Source organism: Colletes latitarsis, chromosome 10 (assembly GCF_051014445.1).
Source record: "Colletes latitarsis isolate SP2378_abdomen chromosome 10, iyColLati1, whole genome shotgun sequence".
NCBI classification, from domain to species: Eukaryota; Metazoa; Arthropoda; class Insecta; order Hymenoptera; family Colletidae; genus Colletes; species Colletes latitarsis.
In genome coordinates, this window is record NC_135143.1 from 17,662,237 (window position 1) to 17,686,010 (window position 23,774).

The 23,774-nt window shown below is 36.3% G+C and overlaps 3 protein-coding genes across 4 annotated transcripts; 1 reads left to right on the forward strand and 2 right to left on the reverse strand.

The window, feature by feature from the left end:
* The first annotated feature begins 179 nt into the window (after positions 1-179).
* On the forward strand, positions 180-16,629 carry LOC143346276 (uncharacterized). Its single transcript, XM_076774228.1, has 11 exons — positions 180-369; positions 9,081-9,198; positions 9,463-9,602; positions 9,705-9,834; positions 9,973-10,110; positions 10,232-10,408; positions 10,488-11,789; positions 12,065-12,213; positions 12,666-13,000; positions 13,077-13,343; positions 13,603-16,629. Exons 2-11 carry the CDS (start codon positions 9,082-9,084, stop codon positions 15,072-15,074), a joined length of 4,227 nt encoding a protein of 1,408 aa, XP_076630343.1. The 5' UTR covers positions 180-369; position 9,081; the 3' UTR covers positions 15,075-16,629.
* Positions 1,160-6,127, reverse strand: LOC143346283 (pickpocket protein 28). The gene is made up of 9 exons (XM_076774243.1): positions 5,883-6,127; positions 5,573-5,693; positions 5,127-5,275; positions 4,334-4,535; positions 3,299-3,569; positions 2,829-2,952; positions 2,541-2,666; positions 2,068-2,159; positions 1,160-1,395 (listed from the first exon to the last, which is right to left on the reverse strand). Exons 1-9 carry the CDS (start codon positions 5,924-5,926, stop codon positions 1,211-1,213), a joined length of 1,314 nt encoding a protein of 437 aa, XP_076630358.1. The 5' UTR covers positions 5,927-6,127; the 3' UTR covers positions 1,160-1,210.
* Positions 16,630-16,777: 148 nt separating the features above from the next.
* Positions 16,778-23,526, reverse strand: LOC143346284 (uncharacterized). 2 transcript variants are annotated; one of them, XM_076774244.1, is made up of 4 exons: positions 23,368-23,526; positions 20,648-20,685; positions 19,808-20,056; positions 16,778-17,594 (listed from the first exon to the last, which is right to left on the reverse strand). In XM_076774244.1, the coding sequence occupies exons 1-4, from the start codon at positions 23,369-23,371 to the stop codon at positions 17,490-17,492; spliced, it is 396 nt and encodes a 131-aa protein (XP_076630359.1). In that variant the 5' UTR covers positions 23,372-23,526; the 3' UTR covers positions 16,778-17,489. The 2 variants fall into 2 exon arrangements, with proteins under 2 accessions (XP_076630359.1, XP_076630360.1); XM_076774245.1 differs by lacking the exon at positions 16,778-17,594 and adding an exon at positions 18,698-19,087 and having other exon boundaries at positions 23,368-23,480.
* Positions 23,527-23,774: the final 248 nt, after the last annotated feature.

Sequence of the window (23,774 nt, forward strand, 5' to 3'; positions counted from 1 at the left end):
TTCATTATAGTAAAATTACATATTTACAGAATAAAAGTTCGATCGAAGAACCTCGATGTTCGTTACAAAATAAGTAAGAAGATTTTGAAAATTCGCGGACGATGGTACGCATGCACAAACAGTTCGATGAACGCCGTGACTCTAACCAACGGTATTACGCGGCGGTGAGTGAATGTAATCGCACCCGTTCCATGGAGGAACGAATATGGCGTCGTGGAGAATATTAAACTGTGTTTAGTTCCTGGATACGTAAAGTTTTTTGGATTTTAACGGTTTCCAAATTTCCGTCGCGAATCGACATCACGTGCAAACGCTTGTAAGGATGTTACCTGACTACGGTTAAATTTTGGCCAGGAATTTCACGCTAAGGTAAGCCAATTAAAAAGATAACATTTCTTTTGCGATAGCATACTATGTTTTGGAGAATCGGGTGTACGGAATTTAGAAGAGTGACAACTAAATTGATTCGATCAGCTTTATGTATGAATTTCATTTCTTTTTTGTTCGTTAAGGTGCTAGATTAGAGTATCACAATGACAGATTGTAATTATTTAGAACACATCCAAATTATCTAACGACTCATAATTTTGTATCGGAATTATATAGCGAAATATTAATAAAATAATTTTAAGTTTGTCCCTGATAAATCGAATAAACCGGTACAATGATTTTCGGTTGATCGAAAACTAAACACGCGAAAATCAAATACGCAGTATTTTTTACTTGAATCAAATAGTTAATACATTTGTAAGATAGAATATTATTTTAGTTTATCCCAGTGACCTTTTAGGTTAACTTGACAAAACACGAAATAGAAAGTTATGGATAGAAGGATGGAAATGTTATTTATATTTTATAAAGTTGTTCCACGAGAAAAGAAACATCTTTTGTAATGACATTTTGGATTTTATTTAAATTTGGGCGTTTAAACGAATTTTGAAAGGTTTATAAAAATTGTTGTGTTTGTATACATCTGAGTGTATTTGGTCGAGACAACTTTACACAAAATACATATTGCCATTTTACGGCTACGATATGTTGCAAGAGGTAAATAATTTTTTATTGTCTAAATTAAATAACTATATAGTGTATCGTATATTTCATGTATTATTTCATAGACTTAATGACTACTTACATATTGCTTGCAGTACTGGACATAAATATCGATACAGTACACAATTACGTATATCAACGAATATCTTACTTTTAATTACTGTACAAATGGGTAAACTACGTTTTGACTCTGATCTAACGGGTGCACTTGAACAGTGTTACGCGGAATTTGATTATTCTTGTATATGCGATAGCAGATCCGCAGTAGTAGGAAGTAGACAATTTCCACCAGTGACAGAAAACTAAAGCCCATGAAGAGTCCCAGTAAGCCACCCGTACTTGCTGCACATAACAAAATTGCACTGTCAGATCTTCGAAACTATCGTGACGCGGGTTCTTCCAGTTGAAGGTGTTAGAAGTTTCTAAACGCTAGTCGCGTTATTTTGGAAAATAATTTCGTTGTTTCGCGAATATAACGATAATTATCGAGGTACGAAAATCTTGATCGTTCAAGATCAGGGCTTGGAAAAGCTCTGAAAAAATAGACATAAGAAATAGCTGTAATAAGGGGCTAGTAACAGTAGTGCCCACATAAGTGACCAGAGTTATCCCCACCAATTCTTAGAAGCCAAGCGGCTTGGAACATCGAGCGTGTCGAATGTAACTTGACGCCGGTCGTTATCGACACATTGTATATGATTTCGGGTACCTGCTATTGTATCTCACTCGCACTTATCCTCTTTCCTTATCTCCGTTGAATTCTGAGAACTAACCATGCCCACATAATTGACCGAGGCCGGTTCCGAGCTTGGTCACTTACGTGGGCACTGCTGTACATGTGTACGTATTCGGTGGCCTTGAGCAGATAATACTTTATGCTTCGAGGATAGTTGTATTGGGTGTCTGAAAACGTACCCGTAAAAAATACAAAGACCAATCAAATTACTGAAATAGTACCCAAACTCGAGCTAAGTACATTTAATATTCAAATAGGAGCTCCTTTGACGTACTTACAGAGAAATTCCGTGAATCCAAATAGTTCGTTCTTCACGTATTTTGTGAACTGAGAGTCGACAAAAAACAAATGAACCACCGCCATATTTTCGCTATTGAACAAACAGAATTTCAAGTGTAATTAGATTTCTACTTAACATTCTCAATGTATATTAGGTGAGCCACTTAAAACTAATCATTTGTATAACAAGTTTATTTTCATGGAAAAATAGTATTGTGATGTTTTAGTTTCAGATCGAAGCACCAGATATTTCAGGGTCTTCAATTTGACCTACAGTTTAAGGCCATTCAGGGTTGCTAAAGGACAATTAGGAAGGCAAATATTTTATATTAAAAGATAAATAACAATTCAATTACTAATACACGCTTCATTTTTGTTTTTAACGTGCAAGCTATTAATCCAATGATTATTAAACTTTCTATTCTTCTCTAATTTAAAAAATGAACTCCGTATGTACGAAAAACAATATTACGTGAAATATTTTTTGCTCTTCTTTATGTAGTTTCCTGCGATATTAAAGTTTGGAACTAATTTGCTCTGCGAAATCTCAACGTTGTAATTGATCTCGAAGCATCCGGGGTAACAGTTGCAGCTGGGTCTGTAATGTAATAAGATTTTCAACTTTCAACTTTAAGACATGAACATTAATTAATGATTTACGATCACGATTACCGTATAATTACTATCAAGCCATGATCGTAAATTGTTCAGAATATGTACATTGAGTTTCGCTTCTCAGAGGATGAAGCGTGTGACTCACGTTTCAGAAACGTTTATGGAAGTTATGCCGCTGTCGTCATCGTAAAGTTTTAGTTCCATTGCTCTTCGTGCATCCGTCGCGCATGCATCATCTTTCTTCTCGCAGATCGGCGTGTTTGAAGACTCTGCGATCGAATAGTAAATATTGCTGTACTATTAAGATCGTAGTCTTCGCGCGCCGCATTCAAAATAAATAACCGTTACGTAAAAAACGTCCAAGAACTAAATTCTATCGAAAACTTCGATTATCCAGGGGTAAAAAAATATGTTCGCTTCGTTTATTTATAGCTTTATATCTAACAGTAATTTCCAAGGTAGACAGTATTAGTTTTAGACAGAGTTGGGCAAAATGTAATCTGATTTGATAAAGGGTTAAAAAAAAATGTCTACTTCTAATTATTGCATTTTAAAGTCGATTTTCGGTATTTTGGGGACAGATTTGATACGGTTGTTTCTGACGTTGAAAATTACTGGGCATGTAGTATTGGACGCAGTGGCAAATCTTTTGGGTGAAGTTCGCCTCGCATTCCAAAACGCAGTTCCTTTGTGTGTAGGTCCTGTAATATCGTAATTTTCTCTCTGACGTGAAGAAACACTTCCTCTTCCTCTGGGGAACGGATATTATCGACTTGCTGGCGGTCGATAACCGGGGTGCTACGATTACTCTAGTCTCCTCACCCGGCGTCACAGTGAACGCAAATTCAGCTATTTTAGGGGTCTCCACCGGATTGTGAAGCAGCATCTGTGAAAACACTTCCATTGTGTCGCAAAATTGCGTAATATCTTGATCCTTTCGTGTTTACATCTATTATACAGTGAGGAGCAAAACTGAACACATACAGGGTGTTAGGCCAACCCTAGGAAAAATTTTAATGGGAGATTCTTGAGGCCAAAATAAGACGAAAATCAAGAATATCAATTTGTTGATAGAGGCTTCGTTAAAAAGTTATTAACAATTAAATTCAAAAATTTCAAATCGTTCTGGAAAAATTATTTTCGGTTGCGGGGGTCTATTAGAATCATTTTTGATCAATGGACATACCCCCGAAATCCTACTCAGTTTCGAGAAAAAAATTGGCCGAACACCCTGTATACATTTTAACAAAAATAATTTTTTATTCAATATTTGCATGTAGAATACAAAAGAAACAAAATACTTAGTATTATCTACTATCTTTCGGCTTTTTAAAACAAATTTAATATTTGAAGCAAACAATGAAATGTGGTGATGGTTTACTTACAGTAGTGGGTTGTATTACTGCGTATGGTGTAGGTTCAGTACATCGAATAGAAGGTACGGTGAACCAGTATACGTATAAGGATATTTTAGAAAAAAATTCACTAGTGACAATTGAAAATATGCCAGTACTAGAGTGTGATGTATTCCAACATGGCATTTTGTCTTTTTTGTATTCTTTTTTCTATTCTCTATTCTCTTTTTTTTCCCTTCATTCTCCATGGAGCATATTATACAATAGAAAATTAAACTTATGAAAGCAATTATACCTTGAAACCCACGCTAGCCGTGGATGAACAATAATATTCTGGAATGTCTGCGTCGAGGACCAAAGTCAAACCGTAGAATTGTCCAGCGCCATACGGTCTCCATGGTATAGAATCAGCGGCCACATTTTCATCGTAGCCAGTTTCAGGGTTCCAATCGATGCTATTGTATGGGAACGTGATGTTGAGGTCTGGCCAATCTCGTCTGGAATTTAACCAGGATAAATGCGAAGATAAAGTTAAAAGTTATTTCTGTCAAAAGCAAGTTAATGGATTTCTGATTCTGAATTTGTAAGCGGTTTGTCCCTTCGTTGAACAATTTTTGTTTATTATTAATTGAGCATCCAATTCGTTCGTAGATTCTTTATCCATAATTTTAATGTCTGAAAATGATTGTTGGTTTCAGCTTGATCGCGTACAGAATTAAATATTGAAAATGGCACAAAAAATATATATAAATTTGGAAGATCAGTTCCATTCTTGACGTTTACGATTCGGCTTTTGTCGACAAAATTCTCTTGTCCATCGAGGCAGAAAATAGTGGCTGCTCAAGGACACTTGAACAACTGTCCTCATCGTATTGTCTGGCTAAGCGCCAGCTCCATCTCTTCTCTCCTTGTTCTACACTCCCGTTATATTTGAAGGGCATAGACACTTTCTGTTTTACATTGTATAGAGCCACATTAAGCAACTTAAGTTGAGCAACCTATATTTTCTATCTCGAGTATACCGTTTCAAATTGTCTGTTGTTCTGTGGGTATACTATTTTTGCCAATTTTCGTAAGAAATTACTCACGGATTGTAAAGCAAGTATTTTCGATGGACAGAATTGAAGTTACAACATATTCCCTCATCAGTCATGGTGGGATTGAAAATCTTCTCGCAGTCGGTTACATTTCCATGCCACTGGCACAAATGCAACATCTCTGAGCAGGATTGCGAAACCTGTGTTATTTCATTGGAATAAACCTAGTTAATTCGTTGTATCGTACAAAAATATTAATTTAATTTCAAAGTGATGTGTGTAACAAGAAAGTGTGCAATTTAATACGTGGAAACAGAAATGCTAGGGCGGCTCTCTTGCAAGATAACGATACAGATCTTGCTTATCATAACATAAAAAAACCGCGTTAAGATGTATACGGGATACTTTATGTACGTAACAGAGAGCAAACAAGGCAGTACATTCGATGATCAAGATAAGCCCATACGGCACAAAGTGTATCGTAATATATTACGTACATTGATCATAAAATGCAGTATGCTGTGCCATGATATCGCGTTCTCGTCAAGATTAAAGGCTGTTACGTTTGTTTCAAAGTTGCATCTGTCTTCCAGTAACAGCTTTTCACGCATATCCTTCCTGGTGTTAAAATGCTCGTTTTAATCGTGGTTTTTTGTCGTCTTTTTGTTTACCGTTAATCGATTGTTAATTACCTTATTGTAAACAGGGCTTGAAAACTGTTATAATATAGATCTTTGTTCTTGAAACAATAATTTTCGGAACCTTTTCAAGCTCTGTTAGTGTATTGTTGTTTTATGAATTGCTCACCCAGCGTTTATGCGTACTGCTTCGCTGTTCTTCACGTTGTTCATGTTGCAAAGGGTGACCGAGGGAAACGGAAATTCATTTAAAGACACCGATTCGGGACTCAAGGAGATTATGATAGGCGTCGAGACCCACTTCCGATACAGAAACCAAATGTAATAACTTGCGGTTAACACGGCTAGTGTGAACGATATTATCCAGAAGACTCTGGAGAAAAAAATATTAAAAGTCAAAAGCGTTACGGAATCGATTATTATTTAAAGTATCCACGCTACGAGGAAAATATTATATAAATAAATACCTTTCGACGATCGTCAGGCTCGAGTCACCTACGTAACGTAAGCCATGAAGTGAACTGTTCGTGCAATATTGCTTGAGGACATTTTTTATATCTGAATTTTTTAAGCACTGCTGCGCACTTTCGTGTTTCCTAATGTTAAGACATTTTTAATCGTCAGTACCAATTAGCGTGACTTTGCTATTTGTTTTAGAAATTTTCTATCGGAACATTCGTAGCGAATTACCTTATAGTCTTATCATTATTGTGATCAGAATGTTGTGCTGTAGCACTGTCTCTCTTCGATATTATATTTTTATTGAATCTCGATCTTAATGCCGTGTCCCTCGACCGATACATGATCTTGAAAAGTGTTTATTTCTCTTAAAGTTATACTAATTACACGTAAAATTGTTTCGAGCTCGGGCGCATTTCATTTAATCGTTAAATAAAGTCTCTAAATATTTGTTCCGCCATAACTTGAAAACGGCCGGACATGTTTCAATAAAATACCGTATCCGTGTAAAAAGTTTTCAAACTTAGAAAATAGGCTACTTTATATTAGGCTCGCAATAAAGTATTAGACAACAAAATCTACTATTAGGCATACTTTTAAACCTCTGAACTTTGAGAAGAAACAAATAGTCCCCCAAACTATGAGAATACTGCCTTAATAAATAAATTATCGGCGAAATCACCTTCACAGACGTTGGTCGTACTTTATAGTTCTCCCGCGTGGCGTATCCCTCCAGTCGCTGAGGCGACTTGTACGGGTTCTGCAAGTGAACAGTGTTGATGGAATAGGGTATATTGAGATCGTGATTTCTCAAATAATTCAGCGTGGCCTTGTCGGTCGTCTTATAAGAATCTCGATAGTAGAGTTTGATCGGCATTGCATCGATGTCGCGGACCTTATCGTTGTTCAGATTCCTAAAACGAATTCGCGATCCGAGTTTTGTTCGAACGGTTCGACGACGGACCTATCGCTTCTCAGTTCTCGATCTGAAATTCTTAATTCACCGTACGATGATCCTAACACTCTACAATTGAAATGCAAATATCCCAATTTTACTTTTTAAGGTTCAGAATGTCTCAAGGGATCTTCGGATCTCGTGGGAGGCTCTGCCACTGAAAAATAGGAAAGCAGTCGATGGAAAAATATATCTATTTCAAAGAAGTAACAATGTAGATCCTATTTGAAGTGAAATTTACGAACACAGAATGTTTCGTTTCGAAGGTCCAGGATTAGGAAGAACTGATCCCACGTTTAGTCAGAAAATATTTTCACGCAATTAGGGTGACCGGGAAAAGTATGTCGGTCCCTTTTAAGCCATCAGTGAACGATGTCTGTCAATCGACTGGGGGTAAACGGTACCATGGACATCCTTTTAACGTCCACAGGATCCTCGCGTGCCAACGTGTCTTGTTGTCTTTACTCCATGTGCATGCGCGCCTACGCGATGACACAGATAATTACAGACGACTGTTTTGTATCGTTTATGCTCGTAGGAGTCTTTCGGTCAAAAAGATCGAGACACGTACATGTGACCATTTGCTCTTTTTAAAAATTTTCATTGAACGAGTGTGAATAATAATCACGATCAAAAACAGAAAGTTTGTTTATTGTTTTAGTAGCGAGGACAATCGCGTATATCTACCTTGATTATTAATTGTTAAACGTCGATGTTCTGTCCATTTTAGCTGCGTTATAATCGATGCCAAGACAAATACAATGATATGTAACAACATAATCTTCAAACGATATTGAGTACCCAAAGTAGTCAAGGTCATTTAAAGGTCTCGTTGTCATAGAGCTGCAATTCCCACCACTTTCAACCAACATTTAAATTATTTAATAATAATGAAGATAAAATTACATTAGAAGGGGCCAGTCATTGTATTACGCGTTCCTCGAAAACGGAAGCCTTGTAAGGAAAGAAGAGTGCAAGGTCGAGAGTAAACATCGTTTAAATTGTCAATTCTGTGTACAACCGGGCTTTCACGATTTTCCAACGAGATAAGAAAAGAAGTTACGAGCACGTCGACGATCGTTTCTCATTACGCGACAATTACAGCCGCGAACCGCCTAGTGAAAATGTTAACTATTCTTCACGCCCGTTCAACAGAAACGTTTCGTGACCGCGTCTAATTAAGGAGATATTCTATCGTAAAACGCATATTTTTGGGTTTTTTTTTTAACCATCCTCTAGCGAACTATTAAATATTTCTTTTTATTACGCTACAATTAAAAAAAAAAAAAATAATCTAAACAAAAATATCTAATACCACGTCCATAACATGTTAAAAAATGTATGCAATAATTATCGACACAATGGGCGTCGTTCCATTGTTAATTGTGGAGTAGAAATATGCATGGAATAAGCAATTATTGTTAAAAACCTTTTTGCTCGCCTTATCGAGTCTTGAAACGAATATTAACTTCAGGACTTAAGGACGCGAGAACAGACACATACAATAAGCAGAAAGTTTAATAAAACTTATTAAATGCTGAACTAGATCTAATTTACAAGATAGAATTGAAAGACACGCGGCCAGTAAAGCTGCAATGGCAGCGGAAAGCTTCTACTAGGTCATCTTTGTTTATTTTATGTTAATAGCGTCGTAGGAGATAACAATGATTGTACGCTGCAAAAGGAAAACAAATTTTTTTTAAACTGTATTCCTTCTAATTAATGATACATTCACCACTTGTGTTTGAATTATTTTAACCTATTCCCCCGATCGTATTCCAATATTATTATAAATTAAATTTAGTCGATGAAAAAAGTTGTGTGTAGACAATACTAAAAGAAACGAAAAAACTTATGGACCAACTTCATATAAACAATTCACTATTGAATATTCTTTCTTTTTTTTTTTGCAATTTTTGGATTAATTGAAATTTGTACAAATTTCAATTGCAGAATGTCGCAGAAAAATAAAAAACGGAAGTTAGAGGGGGAGGAACAGTCGATGGCCGACTGGGAGCAGGAGAATATTTTCCTAGGCAAAACAAGACATGAAATGGAATCTATGTGGGAGGTACATAGTTCAACCATTAATCCTATTCCTGAACTTTGCATAACACTTCTTTATTTATTTGATGTCTTTGTTGCGCAAAGTATACATATGTATATGTATACATAGAGAGAATACAAACACGAAAAGAAAAACAATACAAATTCTTAGTATAAAACAGAAATAAAAAAAATAATAAAAAAGTGCAAAAAGTCGAGGTATAGGTAGCAATTGTTATAAGATTTAACTTCACTTATTTAACGTTTTATACGATCGTGTATGTTGCAGCTTCCACAAATATTTCATTTTCTTCATCTGACAAAAGAAACTTTAAATATACCTCATTTATCCATGTATGAAATGGAACGTATGCTTTTAATACCAAGAGCTTCAAAGCAATTGGCAAACATCATGACTTCTTTGTTAAGGTAAAGTGATGATATGTAATCCAGTCGAATGTTTAAAGTGAAATAATAATTTTACAACAAGTCACATTTTGTAATAAAGAATCGTACATTTGTTAACTTCAGTTCTCCCATCACCAAAGCAAAGTTGAGGAAAATACCACCTATGCCGTACGAGTTCTGGACAAACATTTTAGCCTACAAAATAAAAAGTTGGTTCAAAATTTATGAGGGGAAACATCGAGACGCGGTGAAAGTAAGTGTTTACCATTGTTACGTCGTTAATCGAAACAACGCATCTGCTGTGCAACAAATGACTTCGCAGAATAGAGTTTTTATGCTTAGATCTCCATTATGCATCGGAGTGACAAGAAATGTGATCAAAGAGTTTTAGGTTTTAGAAACCATTGGCGTCGAACCAGAATTCTGGAATGTTTTCCCCGATGCTCCTCTTTTGAATGGCAAAGATTTCGAAGAGTTGAGTTTTAAACAAAAAGTCTGGCTTCTAAAAACAATCTGTGATACGGTCATGGTACGATAAAACGAATTATATTAAGCTTTAAATAAAAAATATTTATCGCGTACCCAGCTTTTTTTTAATGGAAATAGTCGAATGCATTAAACGCCTGTCTGTAAGAGATCAAATTTTTTAGCACACTAGGAAAACTGTACACGAAGAAATAGCTAAGCAACCATGGGAAGACCAATTTGAAACAGTCTTAGGGACCGATCGCTATGGGGCAAGATACATTTATTTCCCACAATTTCTTAAAAGTGATCTGCGAGTCTATAGGCATTGTCTTGATAATAAAATTCTATCCTCCGTGAAGGTATTAGACGCTAATTATAAATTGCTCGATCTCATCCGCCGTGTTATATACTTTTTCATTGAACGGATTATTATTTTAGCCCATCAAGCCAAAGTTAAAAACAGACACGGAAAACAAAATACTAAAGCAAACTAATTCAATGAGGAAAAAAGCTAAATACAAAAAAAGAAGAACACGATGGAGCAATGGTTTGTCCTCAAAATCGAAAAAAAAACTAAATAAATGTGACAAAAAGGAATCGAACGACTGCAAGTGCACTAGCGATAGTGCTACAAGCTCCTTAAACAAAGACACAAATCTGAGTAGTACAAGCACCTGTAATAATAATAATAACAATAACAATAATAACAATAGTGATAATAAAAATAAAAAAAAAATTAATTTAGATATCATTAATGGAAAAAGGTCGAGAAGTTTATCGAAATGTTCGGAAATGAGCGCAGAGCCTAATGAAACACACTGTAAAAATGTAAATTCGAGTAGTTGCGATACAACCAGTTCACTAGAAACGACTTCCGACACGAAGTTACCTGGAAAAATGTTCAAGGGATTCTCAGATAATAGCAATAATGAAAAATGTAATATAGAAATACTTAGCGGTATACTGAGTAATTTGAAGTCTGAAACTAGCGAAGAGAAAGGTACGGACGATGTTAACGCTTCATCGACGCATACTTCACAAATCAAAGTAGAATCGAACCCAATGAGACAATATTTAGATACGATGGATCTGTGTACAGGTAGAAGCGAATCTGTTGATAATTTGTCCAACATTTCGAAGACCGATGATGAGAAGTTGAACGAAATTATCAGTGCCGAATGCTTAAAGTTGGGTGACAAAAGTTCCAGTAATTTTCACACAGTTAGAGAGACGCACCAAATATCAACCACGTCGAAATCCGACGACGAAAAATTAAATGAAACCAAAACCGGTCACAGCACGCCCGAAGATAATGTTGGTCTTATCGAGGAGACGACGGAATATAAAATTACCAGACAAAGTAAAGGATTTGTTAAAGATCAGAAACGGAATAATCTGATTGCTAGGGACAAGAAAGAATCGCAACCAGGTCAAAGTAGTGACGGTTTAGACAACGAAACAGAATCCGACGACGAGCAGGATCTTTCTCTGAGCGAATTGAGAAGGATATTGCAAAGAGAAGCAATGGACGATGATAGCGAAATCGGATACAACCTTCGAAAAGCAAAGAATGAAAAATCGCACCGTTGGACGCAAGAAGTGCAAGATTTTAATGGGATGCTATTGGAGCTCGGTGTTTCGAAATTTCAACTTGTAGCTGACAGCGTCGATTCATTGAGGGACCTCATATCTACTTTTTTACAGAAAAGCAACAATCCAAGCGCCGATACTGACGATGACGTACGTAATTCCTTTATTCTATAATTTTAATTATACTATTTGTTGCACCTTCTTAATCTTTACAATAAAGTATAAGATACTTACGCCCTAAATCTAATAGTTTAAGAGTTATAATATTTTAAAGTTTACTTTAATACTTCCGAAAAACTTTACCCTTAATACCCCTTTATCAAAATTAATAAATAGTTGAGGAAGTTACAAAACGTTTATTTGTCATTGCAAATTAAAGAGACCGTTTTGATATTTAATATTACCATGTGTTTCTTGTTTTTCAGATTGAGCCTATACCTCAGTGTGAAGTGAAACTGGTCAAGAAATTGTCAGATCTACTCACCTCTTTGAAGGAAATGGAGCCGGCTTTGTGTGACTCGTTTAAAAAAGCCAGGGCAAAGCTACAAAGGGAATTGGCCAATTTAAAAGAAGGGTATATTTATTTTTATTTTTATTCAAGCACGTAATATAATATTACATGAAATATTAAATTCTACCAACACCATTCATTCCATCATGTTAAGTTTAATCTGGGAACAATTGTTTTAATTTGATATTTATTCAATAACATTCTACATGAAATGCAATATCATTTAAATGACCACTTATCCATCTTAAATCAGACTGCATCCCTTTGAAAGTTCTATCGCTTTTGTTGGAAAAGCCTATACTTTGACTTCTAGATCCATCTCTTCGCATATCATCGAAATCTTCAATGAGACAGCTGTAGGGTTCTCTTTGCTAGTTAATGATAATTTTTGAGTGTAATATCACGAATATACCCTATGTTTCCAAATTAAAGGTACATCCTTGCCTGAAACCTCTAAAAATTATTGTAAATCATTTATGGTCAATAAAGAGGTTATTCACCCACATTTTTTTTAGTGTGGAGTGTCAGGACTCATCTGGGGAGGGTGTCGGCTCTAATTGGTGGGTTCTTGGATCACAGGGCTATCCACTGCCAACTTCCGGAGATGCAACGTTTCAAACGTTACCGCAGTCTACCTTATCCCCAACTGGTGTCCAAAACAACTCCAACAAAAACGAAGAACGTCCAGAGAAATGTGTCAGCCTCGCAGAGGACAGTAAACACGATCCCCAAGAGTGCAAAGACGGACAGGGCGAGAACACATCAAGCGAATTGCAGAGAGGCGAGGACAATAACCAGGAAAGCACAGGAGCCGAAGAAGAAACAAAGGAAGGTTCAAACTACGACGAAGGTAAAGAAACATAATTAACGTCATTGCTTTGATTTATCGGTATTGATAAGTACTTTATTTTTGTTATTATAAACAGGACAAGAAACACGAAGAGTATTGCGGGCGCGCGGTGTCTCTTCCTATACAGAACAATTTTATTCAGATGACGAGATTGAAGAGAACGAGCTGGAAGAATGGGCCAACGTTGAGGCAGTCTACGCGGCTCCCAGCACACAGGCCAGTACATCCACTCCTTACTTTAGTGCGAAAGTCAAATACGCTGATGGTCGAACAAATGAAGAGGAGGACTCAGACCAAGATTGGATTCTACCAAGCTCTCGCAAAAGGAAAAATAAACGTCCGTGTAAGTATGTCGAACTAGTTGTAATATTGAAATGATAAAACTCTTAAATGTACCTCAATACTTATTTGTTGAGATTAAAAAACTGCACCGAATAGTACAATCAAAATTATAGAACTCCGATTAAAAAAATGATGCAGTTGATTATGGCATTATTTTATATCCCTAACCAAGAGCACACAACCAAGTCCCAGAGACTGTACTATAAATCTAACAAACAATTTTATGCCGCCAACGAGCAATGGTTATTGTATTCTTTCAGCTGCCAATAGAAGATTAAAATCATTCGAACACAAATTACAAAGCATTAAAGTTGACGAGCTACAAGAGGCAGCAGAATCGTTAGTGGCTACCCCGTCGAATATAAAAAATGACAAAGATAAACTTACGGTCAAAGACATCCAAATACGCAAATCAGAGAACATTATCGATTCGAAAGTTTCCGATGCTAATGCCGCCGAGGTTAATCATGAGGCCGTGCCAGAGAATCAGGAAGCCGTAACAAAAAATCACGAAGCTACAATAAAGAAACACGAGGCTGTGGCAGAAAATCACGTTGCTGTGGTAGAGAATAATTCTAAAAAAACAGTGCCTTCCGCGGAAACGATCAGCAATATTGAGAACTTCGAGAGCGTGCATTCGGAGCTGGATATCAAGGATGAGGGGCCAATTTACGATTACGCGCCGTGTCAGGTTGATAATGGTTACGCTCCGAACCTAAACTCAAATTACATGGTGATTAAAACCGAACCTAATCCGATGAATTATTATGTGATGCAACCGAATACTGCAACCGTCGTTTCGCCCAATACAATCATGCAGCCTGGACCGATGGTCTCGAGTATCGTGCCGCCGGTGCAGCAAGGTTATTATGTACACGGAGGACAAAATTACATTATTCAGAATCCGCAACCAGGTGTTGTTCCCCCTCATTCGTTGCAACCGCAAGGACCGCAAATGATAACGCCCCAGCAATTTGTCAATCATCCTGGTTACGTGCCATACATGGTAGCAACGGCGCAGCCGCAGCGCGAATTCTTACCCGCGAATCCTCAGTTTTATCATCCAAATTATCATCAAAATCCACCCATGCCGTCTCATTCCAATTCAGACATATCGATCAGGCCTAGCCAAAACAGGTACCCGATATCGCGTCACAATTATCCACATCCTACCAACGGCGCAGTTATAAGAAGTAACATGCCGATCAGAGGAAATTTCCCACGAACGAATAATGCCAGATTGCCGAGAAACATGCCGCAGCAACGCGGAAGCCCCGCCAGGGCACCGAGACCAAGAAAAACGAACACATCATCGGAGAACCAGACCAAGACAACTTCTTTGATCGTCCTTAGCGATAGCGACGACGAGATCGAAATGATCGTCACTCAAAAGCCAGGCTCTACGAGCGAAATGGGGAAAACGAAGACGACGCCTCGTAGAAACGCTGCACAGAATAAACAGGCGCCGACCGTTATTTCAGATATTACAGTGACCACACCGAAGGGATCCATCCCACAGCAAATAATACAGCGTATGAGCCAGGGTGGTATCTCGATAACGCCTGTGAAACCTGCGCCGCCAGTTCAAAGCCCGAATACGCAGCTGGTGGTGGTCGTTAATGATACTGGAAGCCATTATGCCTTAGCACTGCCAAACGGAAGCAAGCTCATCCTGACTCCTGAACAGGTGGCGCAGATACGAGCGTCGAACGGCGGAAAACTAATTTTGTAAAATTGAATTTCCTCCGAACGGAGAAGCAAAATTACACGGAGGAACTTTCGTGAGTGAATGGTAATCTTAAGCCGTATTTACGCCTCTTCGCTGTGGATAATCATCCGTGATCATGACCATTGTTCAAAGCAAAGAGATGTAAATTCAGTTTCGGTAAATTGTGAATGGAGTGGACTGAAACGACGCACTTTGATCTCTTTCACTTAGGATGTGCTTTTGAAGCTAATGTTCCTGCAGTGTGTAGTGGAGCCTACAATTCTGTACGTGTATTAAAATACACCGTATACACGTGTCACGTGTACCTGCGTAAATCGTCACACGATCCAAAGAACACGTGTAAAGACAGTAGTGCACCTTATTTCATGAATATTTAACAGACATGTATTTAAGGTTTGACACATTTCAACGCGCGCTGTTATTATATTTTCTTGTGTTAACGTAACACATAAGCATTTGTTATTTGTCTACGGTTGTTGTATCGGCGTGTTTTAACCATTTAGTAAATCGAATTTGTCGTAATGGATGGTATTATACAAAATTAAATACGCAGGGTGGATTGCTAAATAAATAAACGATAAAGAAATCGCCGTTCAAAATATAACAAATTAAAAAGTACTCACAATTTTACTTAAACTTCTAGAACTTCTAGAATATAGGGATTAATAGTATGAAACATTTGAAATAATACTCATCTTGCCTCTAATAATTCGTAAGATTTTCTACTTGCACTTAAGAAAAACAGTCGTTTATAAATTATTTCGTTAGGTACAAAATTGTCTGGTTGTTCAACGACGATAGACATTTTAGTTGGTTACATAAGGGTTAAATATGCGCGAAATAAGGACTAGTAGTTAAAACGCGTGTATCTGTGTATTAATATCATGTGAAGTAACTACATACGTTAAGGTACGTAAAATCATAATTTTATGCATACACGTGAATCTGTGTAGACGCGAAATAGGGAGTCTGTAATGTTTAGTACAGAATATGACTCTCGCCTTTTCCTTTTTACACTTGGCGAATCAGTTTGTGCAAATAAGTTACATTTAATGTGTATGAAAATTTTTTATTTTACAAACTTGGGGCAATATTTGGACATGTTTTGTTTTTATAAACTGCCAAAACGTATTTGTTCGTAATCGAATTGACTAATAGTTTCTGTTATCGACATTGGCTAACTAAAGAGCATAATAATACTATTCTTTAATATGTGATATTTCATTGCTGGATATATATGCTAGTGGCATTAATTTATCTATAGTTTTTTATGTTTTATAATATATTAATTAAGCATTAAGTATAATACTGAAACGAAAGAATTGAAAGTATGCAATCGTTTTTATTCAGAACTATAAATTTCAGTATAATGTGTACGAACAACGTTTATTTACGAATAATTTTTTCCTTTTCTTTTTTTATTTTAATTAATTATGTTTAAATTTATTGTAATTGTTTATATCACCACAAACGAAGCCCAACTTCGAAATGTTGAGTCTTTAGAGGGAAATGAAGTGTATATTTAAAATAGTTTGTTTAATATATTGTATAAATTATATATTCAACATTTTATTCTAGACACCACTCTGAATTGTTCCATTACATTTAATGCTCCATGAAACTTAAAAAGAGTTTTATTGTAGTATTTAATAATACGAAATTTTTATATATACAGAATACAATTTATTTAGATATTTACAAATATTTAATGTGTTGTTTAGTAAATAATATGGATCGTCGGAAATTCATTCGATATTTTCCGTTTAGAAATAGGTATCGAATACATTTTTATATAAAAACTGAAGTATATATTTAATAAATTCGCATAAAGAATAATAATGTATTCAGATAAGATAATATTGAGAAAAATTTAATAATGCATTATCATACAATCAGTAATATACAATATCAGAGAGCATATTTATTCACATATATATTACTTTATCTCTTTACAATGCATTGTGCTTATGTTACAAGTATATTACACAAATATGCTAAGAAACCTTTGTACACTTTACAGTGAATAGGAACGTTAAATACTTTAATAATAACAATAATGAGTATGCTTTTCCTTGAAATATAAATTATAAAAGAGAAAACAAATAAGACTGAGTCAGACTTTTAAAGCATTAGAAAATTACAGGAACTTGAATTATTTACAATTAACATTGCCAACATGTTATAAAAATTTATCGTTCGTAATAAAATTCATTAAAACTTTTGAAATATTTAAAAAAGTTGAGAATATTGATTTACTGATAGATTAATGGCATAAAAAGCTTGATTATTCGATCGTCAAACGTGTTCGGCTTATGAAACTATCTCAGGAAGTTATGATGTAAGAAAGATATATCAAAGTAATCGTCGATAATTTGTCTATAAGACACGCATAAAAGATTTCTCCCATTGCCTAGCATTTTAAATCTGATTTTTATTCTTGTACAGATCTTTATCAAATGCTAAGAACCTTGACAGACGTGCTCCATTGTAAGGTGTTTCACTTCCTGGCGGATGTAATCTCATCTAAAACAAAGATACACACATGAAACTAATTTATGAACAGAAGATAAGTAATGAGAAATATTGAAAAGAATAGATACTAATTATTCTATTCCCATTTCTTTTCAGCTGAAACTTTATGTGAAGTACTACCTACCGCAATATGCGCATCTCTGATGCAGTCTTCTGGTTCACTTCGTGATAAAAGGTTTTGAATAGATTAATACTATAGTACATGTTTTTTAGTTTAGTAATAACATGTATATACTACGCGATTCTTCGATTTTGTTTTTTTAAGCTCGCAAGGGATTACAGCCACACCACTGGATATGTTAATGGCATTTAGAGGGACGAATCTAAGATCGAATGTCGATATTATTCGATGTCATCTAATTTTACCTCATGACATTTTCTATCTCTAACCGGTTTAGAGATATAACTTTTCCCAATGCGTGGGACACCCTGCGAACGAAATATTCTATAGAATGTCGTCATTCGATCTTTTGTTTTTTATATATTATTCACATAAATTATTTTACTAATATTTTTTAGATTCGTCACGCTAAATATCATAATCTTCAGAGGTCAGGGCCGTAGAATTTTCTTATCAGAGACAAAAGAGCTTTTCCAACGTTACGAAGTAAGGTCAACTTAAATCGAATGAACTTCATTAAAGTAACTAATGAGATAATTTGTGTTATTACAGTTAAAATTTATTCTTCAAGAGACAGGCATTCACGTGTATAAATATATCAAACGAAATCAATGTTCACGACGCAATGGATAATGGAAAGTTAGTGCGCAAACGGTTATCGAAATATCAGGGATTGTGTAACACCGCGTAACCATAGTTTCTGGTTTTTCTTGAAGCAGCTTTCGAAGCCATAACGTGGCGGATTAATGATCAATTTGCCCAACTCCATTGTGGTTAGTTTTTTTAATGTTATCGTCAAAAAATACAAGTCACCCATCAAGCTCGGAAGGTACAGAGCACCGGTAAAGTCTAAGTCCTTATAATTCTAATTCTCCAGCATTAAAAGGAACAAAAAGTGGTAAAAATATAAGACTTGGTATTCGACGTTCACCGCGAAAACAAACAAAAATTGCTTTACGTCCAATCCTACCAGAATTTCACATATAATAAAATAACAATAATAGTATTAAATAAAGTGCTTTGTACTATTGCAGATTAAATAAGGTAATTGCACCACTAGTAAATGTTGCCCACTATTGGTGCTTTTACTTTAATCCCCTTTATCATGTATAAATTTCAATCTCCAAGGATCGTTTGATCTTTTTCGTCTAACAACGAACCGGACTATTGGTTGTTCAAATTTAAAGAAAAAAAAAAAACAAGTGCTTTGTAATTATAGGACTGCTGGGATGCAAGCTTGAGCATTAATCGCGCATTGCATAAATTGCACGCGTAGTTTCGGCCGTGCAGCACTGATTCTCATCTATTTCTTGGCGAGGTCATCCACAGCTTTCTCATCCCCTTCCGCGTTTTTGAATCGCTTCTGCAAGAAAAAAAAACCGACACCAATCCGTTACACGTGATGGACACGGCGTTACGATGATGATGCGTGCATCTCGGGTGAAACTGACCTTCGCTTGGCTTACTTTTATCGTGTGCTTTCCGAGATTCGATTAGAAACTGTTTTCTTCTGTGAAACGCGATAGTGACACAAGTCACGTCGACATTTATTCTATTTCTGTTCTACCAGACACAAAACTAACACTTCGATGGCCTCGCGTTTCACGCAAAGACTATCGCTAGATATATTTACTTCTCAAAAATTAATTTTTATTTTTAAAAAATTTTCTTCCATTATTTTACGTAAATTTATGAAGGACTTCACCGTGCCAGTTAAGGCTCAAAATGTTTACTCCGTGTAGGCTTCTTTGTGTTTACGACAGCTTCGAATCGAATCCCGTATTATGGAAGTGTAATCGCGTGGACGAAAAACGGGTGAAATGCGGCTGAAGCACACAAGCTCCCTTTGGCAATTTAATATGGGGGACTGCATTTCAGTTTCATTTCTTCTTTAAATTTAAATATTCCTTCTTTAAATTCACCTGGCTTGTTCTAATTCGCCATGAAGTGCACATACTTTCGCGACTTCGGTTTGTTCGCATACTTAATAATATTTGATGTTTTTTTTTCTCAACCATGACTGCTTTCGATGAGAAAAATCTCGTTATTCGGTCCCGATGATCTCACCAACTCGATGACTCACCATAATTCTGTATTTCTCTTTGCAGGCGTACTCCGTTTCGTCCACGTCGTTGTAGCAATCGCTTTTGTAATCTGGAGGTATCGGTTTCCCCTCGAATTGGCACAGCTTGGACAACGGTTTCGCGTTTACGATCATCTTCTTGAAGCCCGTCGGCTTCTGCTGCGGACAATAGAACACATCCGGGGTGTTTTTGTCGAAGACGATACTCTTCCGCATCATGTCGCCTGCTTCGACTGTGACGAGAAGCACCTGACGAAACAAATCACCTATCAGATCCTGTACACCACGTAACATTGCTGCAATTTTATTTTAACGTAAAGGAACAGAGATTTTGTGCGTCATGTATCGATCATTCGTGCGTAAAGGTGATTCATAGATCGTTAAAACTTTCCTCTCGTGAAAGGATCAATATTCATCTACCGCGAGTTCTCTGATTTTACGCAATAATGTGCGCTGTTCGCGAACCAATTTCCCTCTGAATATGCGTAAAGTCATGTCAGAGAAGGAAGGAAAAGTATGGCGATGGTCCAAGAGAGCGAAATCAGCACAAAGACATCGTTTTCCCGATTTCTCCGCAAGTGATTTCAATGCGCGCAATCTCTTCCGGGAAATGTGAAATGCAGGAAGCATAGGAGAGCGTGAATCGTCGTCAATGCATTACGTCAGGGCTTCTTAAATTATGGATCGTAAGTTATCAGCAAAATTGGACAAAATCCTTATTTAGACAGAAATTTCAAACAACGAATAAAGAATAAAATATATTTTCCATTATTTTTTAAACTGTAGATCATAACTCGTCAGCTCCAAAGTTTAAAAAGCACTATTAGGTGTGAAACTTACGGCAAGCATGGCCACTATACTGCATACGTATGCGGCGCCTGAAAAAAAGGAAAACGTATATTAGTTTTGTAACAAGAGCAAAGTGACTGAAGGGCGGGTTGTTTCAATGATATTGGATATAATCGTAACAAACTATAGTTTTTTTTTTTTTATTCACTGATACCATCGTTTTTCTATTTTTAACTTATTTATCAAAAATTCGAAGAACAACAAAATTATCAATCTCACGATTAAGAGTATAAAGTTAGTAGGATGTCCTTGAATAAGAGTTTAATGCTAAAAATATGAGTTTACTATTAGAAGCTTCGGTTTTAATAATTTTAAAAAGGTTTCATTCTGTACGTTGAAGGTTGTGCAAGGTAGAGCGCGAACGTACTCCGTCATTAAGCAAACGTAAACTGTGAAAACTGGGCCACTTGGAAAGGAAGTCAATGCCGTGCATTTACGCGACAGACAATCCCTTTTTCCAAGTCATTCTTACGGTGTTGTCTGATCCTTGTCAATAACCAGTAGCAAAACTGCTTACGATTTTTGTACAGGATGATTCTAAATGTTGAAACGAGTAACGTGTCTTGCAATATCAGTTCACAATATAAAGAAAACCGCTATTGTTTCAAGGAATAAAAATTTCAAGAACGTATAGAAATTACAAATATATTAATGTTTGATGAAGAAATGCATAATAGTTGCAAGATCAGTTTTCTTCAACTATCTCGACTCTAGATAGAATTGTAAATGAGAGCATACAGACAGAAATATTATATTCACAATGTATGGAATACGAGTACTGATTCAGTGAATGTAAGTTTCAAGAGTGATCAGATGTTAATGAGGAGATGCAAATGGTTATAGGGTCAGTTTCCTTGAACTGATCTTTCACTTTGTACGTACAACTCTAAATGAGTGAAAAACACGGATAAAAATATTGCCTGTGAATAGCAAGATACAATCGACGAAATATTAAATACAAGCTTGGAGAGTGTATAGAAGTTACAGATATGTATATTAAATGTTAAGGAAGAAATGTATAACAGTTACAAGGTCAATTTTCTTGAAGATCTGTTTGACTTTATATTCAACTGTAAGTGGGAGTACACACTCGGACAGACACTATTTTTATCTGTCTGATCTGTCATCGATCCTAAGCAGCGCTCAAGCGCGTCTTCTGCAAGGACGACGAGGTCGGCTTGGTTCCGCGTGGTGCGTTTGATCAGGCTGCTCCTGTTTCAAGATACAGATCACGCTGAACCGATACCCTTCTGACATTTTGTTAACAGGATACAACACTTGCATAGGCGTAAGCTAATTCCTTGTTGATGGATCCCAGTTTATTGACCGAATTCAATAAAAAACAAATAACCTGGTACTCGATTATCGACGTAAGAGTTAATGAATACACGGTCATCAGTCGCGTCGAAGTTCCCAATCCAATCGCAGGTGTACCGATATATAAAATATCGGTATAGAGACGTAAAAATCGAACCTACTTTAAAAAACAGATTTGCATTCTCTCTTGTTTATCAAGATGTTCTTATTCCTATGTAGGTCAATGTTTAATGACGTGTAAAAGTGAGAGCGTTACGAAAGCGATCATTGATGCCATGTTCGCCAAAAATGCATATTATACGTAGGTCAAATAATCCCCATATCAAAATGAAAAGTAAATATATTTATACAGCATTGATTTTAAGTTTATTTGAACGTTTTCGACTCTTGTCTGTATCTTCTTCGGTAATACGTATACGTGAACCGGTAGGTAGAAAAATAAATAAACATTACGGTAATATTAACAATAAACGACCTATTTGTGTATATTTATACAAATATATTTATATTCTATCGTTATGTTGCACTGCTCTCGACTCGATCGTTTCGGCTTGTTAATTTAAAATTCACTTACATCTAAAATGCCGTTAGCAGTGGCGTAATTTCTGATTGCTGAAACGTGCAGGCAGACGCATTTTAACGTGACATTTCCATTCTGACATTTTGTCTATGGCATTTAAGGCATCCGTGATTCGTTCGTCGTACCGTGCTGCGAAAGCAACCACGATCCGACTGCTAAATTGTTATTTCATTGGTGATAGTATAATCAAATCTCACGCACAATGAATCTACAGTCTGTTAAAAGTACAATTGATTACTGCACTTATAAAGGCATCGGATCTATTGTTAAACAGAATCGGAGAATCCGGTCCACTCGATAGACTGAAGAAAACACGAGAGATCCTAATTACTTGTTCTAACAATATCTTCACTGAAAACCTAACTTATACGGCAGGTTTAGTTTCCTTATAAATGAAGCGATTGAAACAGTAGATTCTCTAATTATTTCAACGTACTATTTTTACTATTACAATTCTACCTAAAATCTCTGACAAAGATATTCGACGATTGAATTCCTCTTTCGAGAAAACTTTGAAGCAACAGAAAATAATTTAGAAATTCAACGCGAGACGTTCTGTTAATCTTGAAGTATCGGATGCATTTAGGTACTATTGTTCTGTCAGTTAAATAGCGTCAGCGCAACGTCTAACGTTATATGCATGGTGTGTCTCATCCCGCATACCTTAACAAACACGCAACGTATTATTGCGTGGATTTCCATTTATAATTCCGAAACATGTACCAATATGTTCGCGTTATTGACTGTCGAATGCAACGATTGAACTTGTGCCTGTTCGTAGGTGTAGACGGGTCAGCTTATATGGAAAACTTACCCATGCTGATGAATGCGTTTTGCACGGGCAAGAACACCTTGTTGATCCACGCGAGACGGCGTCTCTTCGTTGACTGAGATTGCAACGGATTCGCGCTCCCCGAAGGCCCTGAAAGTGAATGCCGTTATAATATACAGGAGGTATCAAAAACGTTGGGCTAACAGTACAACGAGTCGTCGAGTTAACCGAGTTACAGATATTAAATTGCATTCTTAGGGTCGTCCATCGATGCAAACATTTTCATGTTAATAAAAACAATGGTGTAACGAGCAATGCTAAGATTCGCATGCTACTGGTAGCGGGACCTTATAAAGGAAAATTAATCTATCTCTTTAAATCTTTTATAATATTGGTCATTATAGTAATCGAAATAATTAAGAATATTTCTTTCGTCATTACGGGCTACT

What these genes read in the sequence shown, in the direction of transcription:
- LOC143346283 (XM_076774243.1), bottom strand. Translation starts at nt 5,926, where the DNA reads ATGAACAACGTGAAGAACAGCGAAGCAGTACGCATAAACGCTGG. An exon ending in CGTCCAATACTACATGCCCA is followed by an intron (nt 2,953 to 3,298) that starts GTAATTTTCAAC and finishes ATTCGATCGCAG; the next exon opens with AGTCTTCAAACACGCCGATC. An exon ending in AAGAGCAAAAAATATTTCAC is followed by an intron (nt 2,160 to 2,540) that starts GTAATATTGTTT and finishes TTTGTTCAATAG; the next exon opens with CGAAAATATGGCGGTGGTTC.
- LOC143346284 (XM_076774244.1), bottom strand. An exon ending in GTATAGTGGCCATGCTTGCC is followed by an intron (nt 20,057 to 20,647) that starts GTAAGTTTCACA and finishes TTGTTTCGTCAG; the next exon opens with GTGCTTCTCGTCACAGTCGA. An exon ending in AAGAGAAATACAGAATTATG is followed by an intron (nt 17,595 to 19,807) that starts GTGAGTCATCGA and finishes TCTTTGTTTTAG; the next exon opens with ATGAGATTACATCCGCCAGG.
- LOC143346276 (XM_076774228.1), top strand. Translation starts at nt 9,082, where the DNA reads ATGTCGCAGAAAAATAAAAAACGGAAGTTAGAGGGGGAGGAACAGTCG. An exon ending in AAATGGAATCTATGTGGGAG is followed by an intron (nt 9,199 to 9,462) that starts GTACATAGTTCA and finishes TGTATGTTGCAG; the next exon opens with CTTCCACAAATATTTCATTT. An exon ending in AAGGAAAAATAAACGTCCGT is followed by an intron (nt 13,344 to 13,602) that starts GTAAGTATGTCG and finishes GTATTCTTTCAG; the next exon opens with CTGCCAATAGAAGATTAAAA.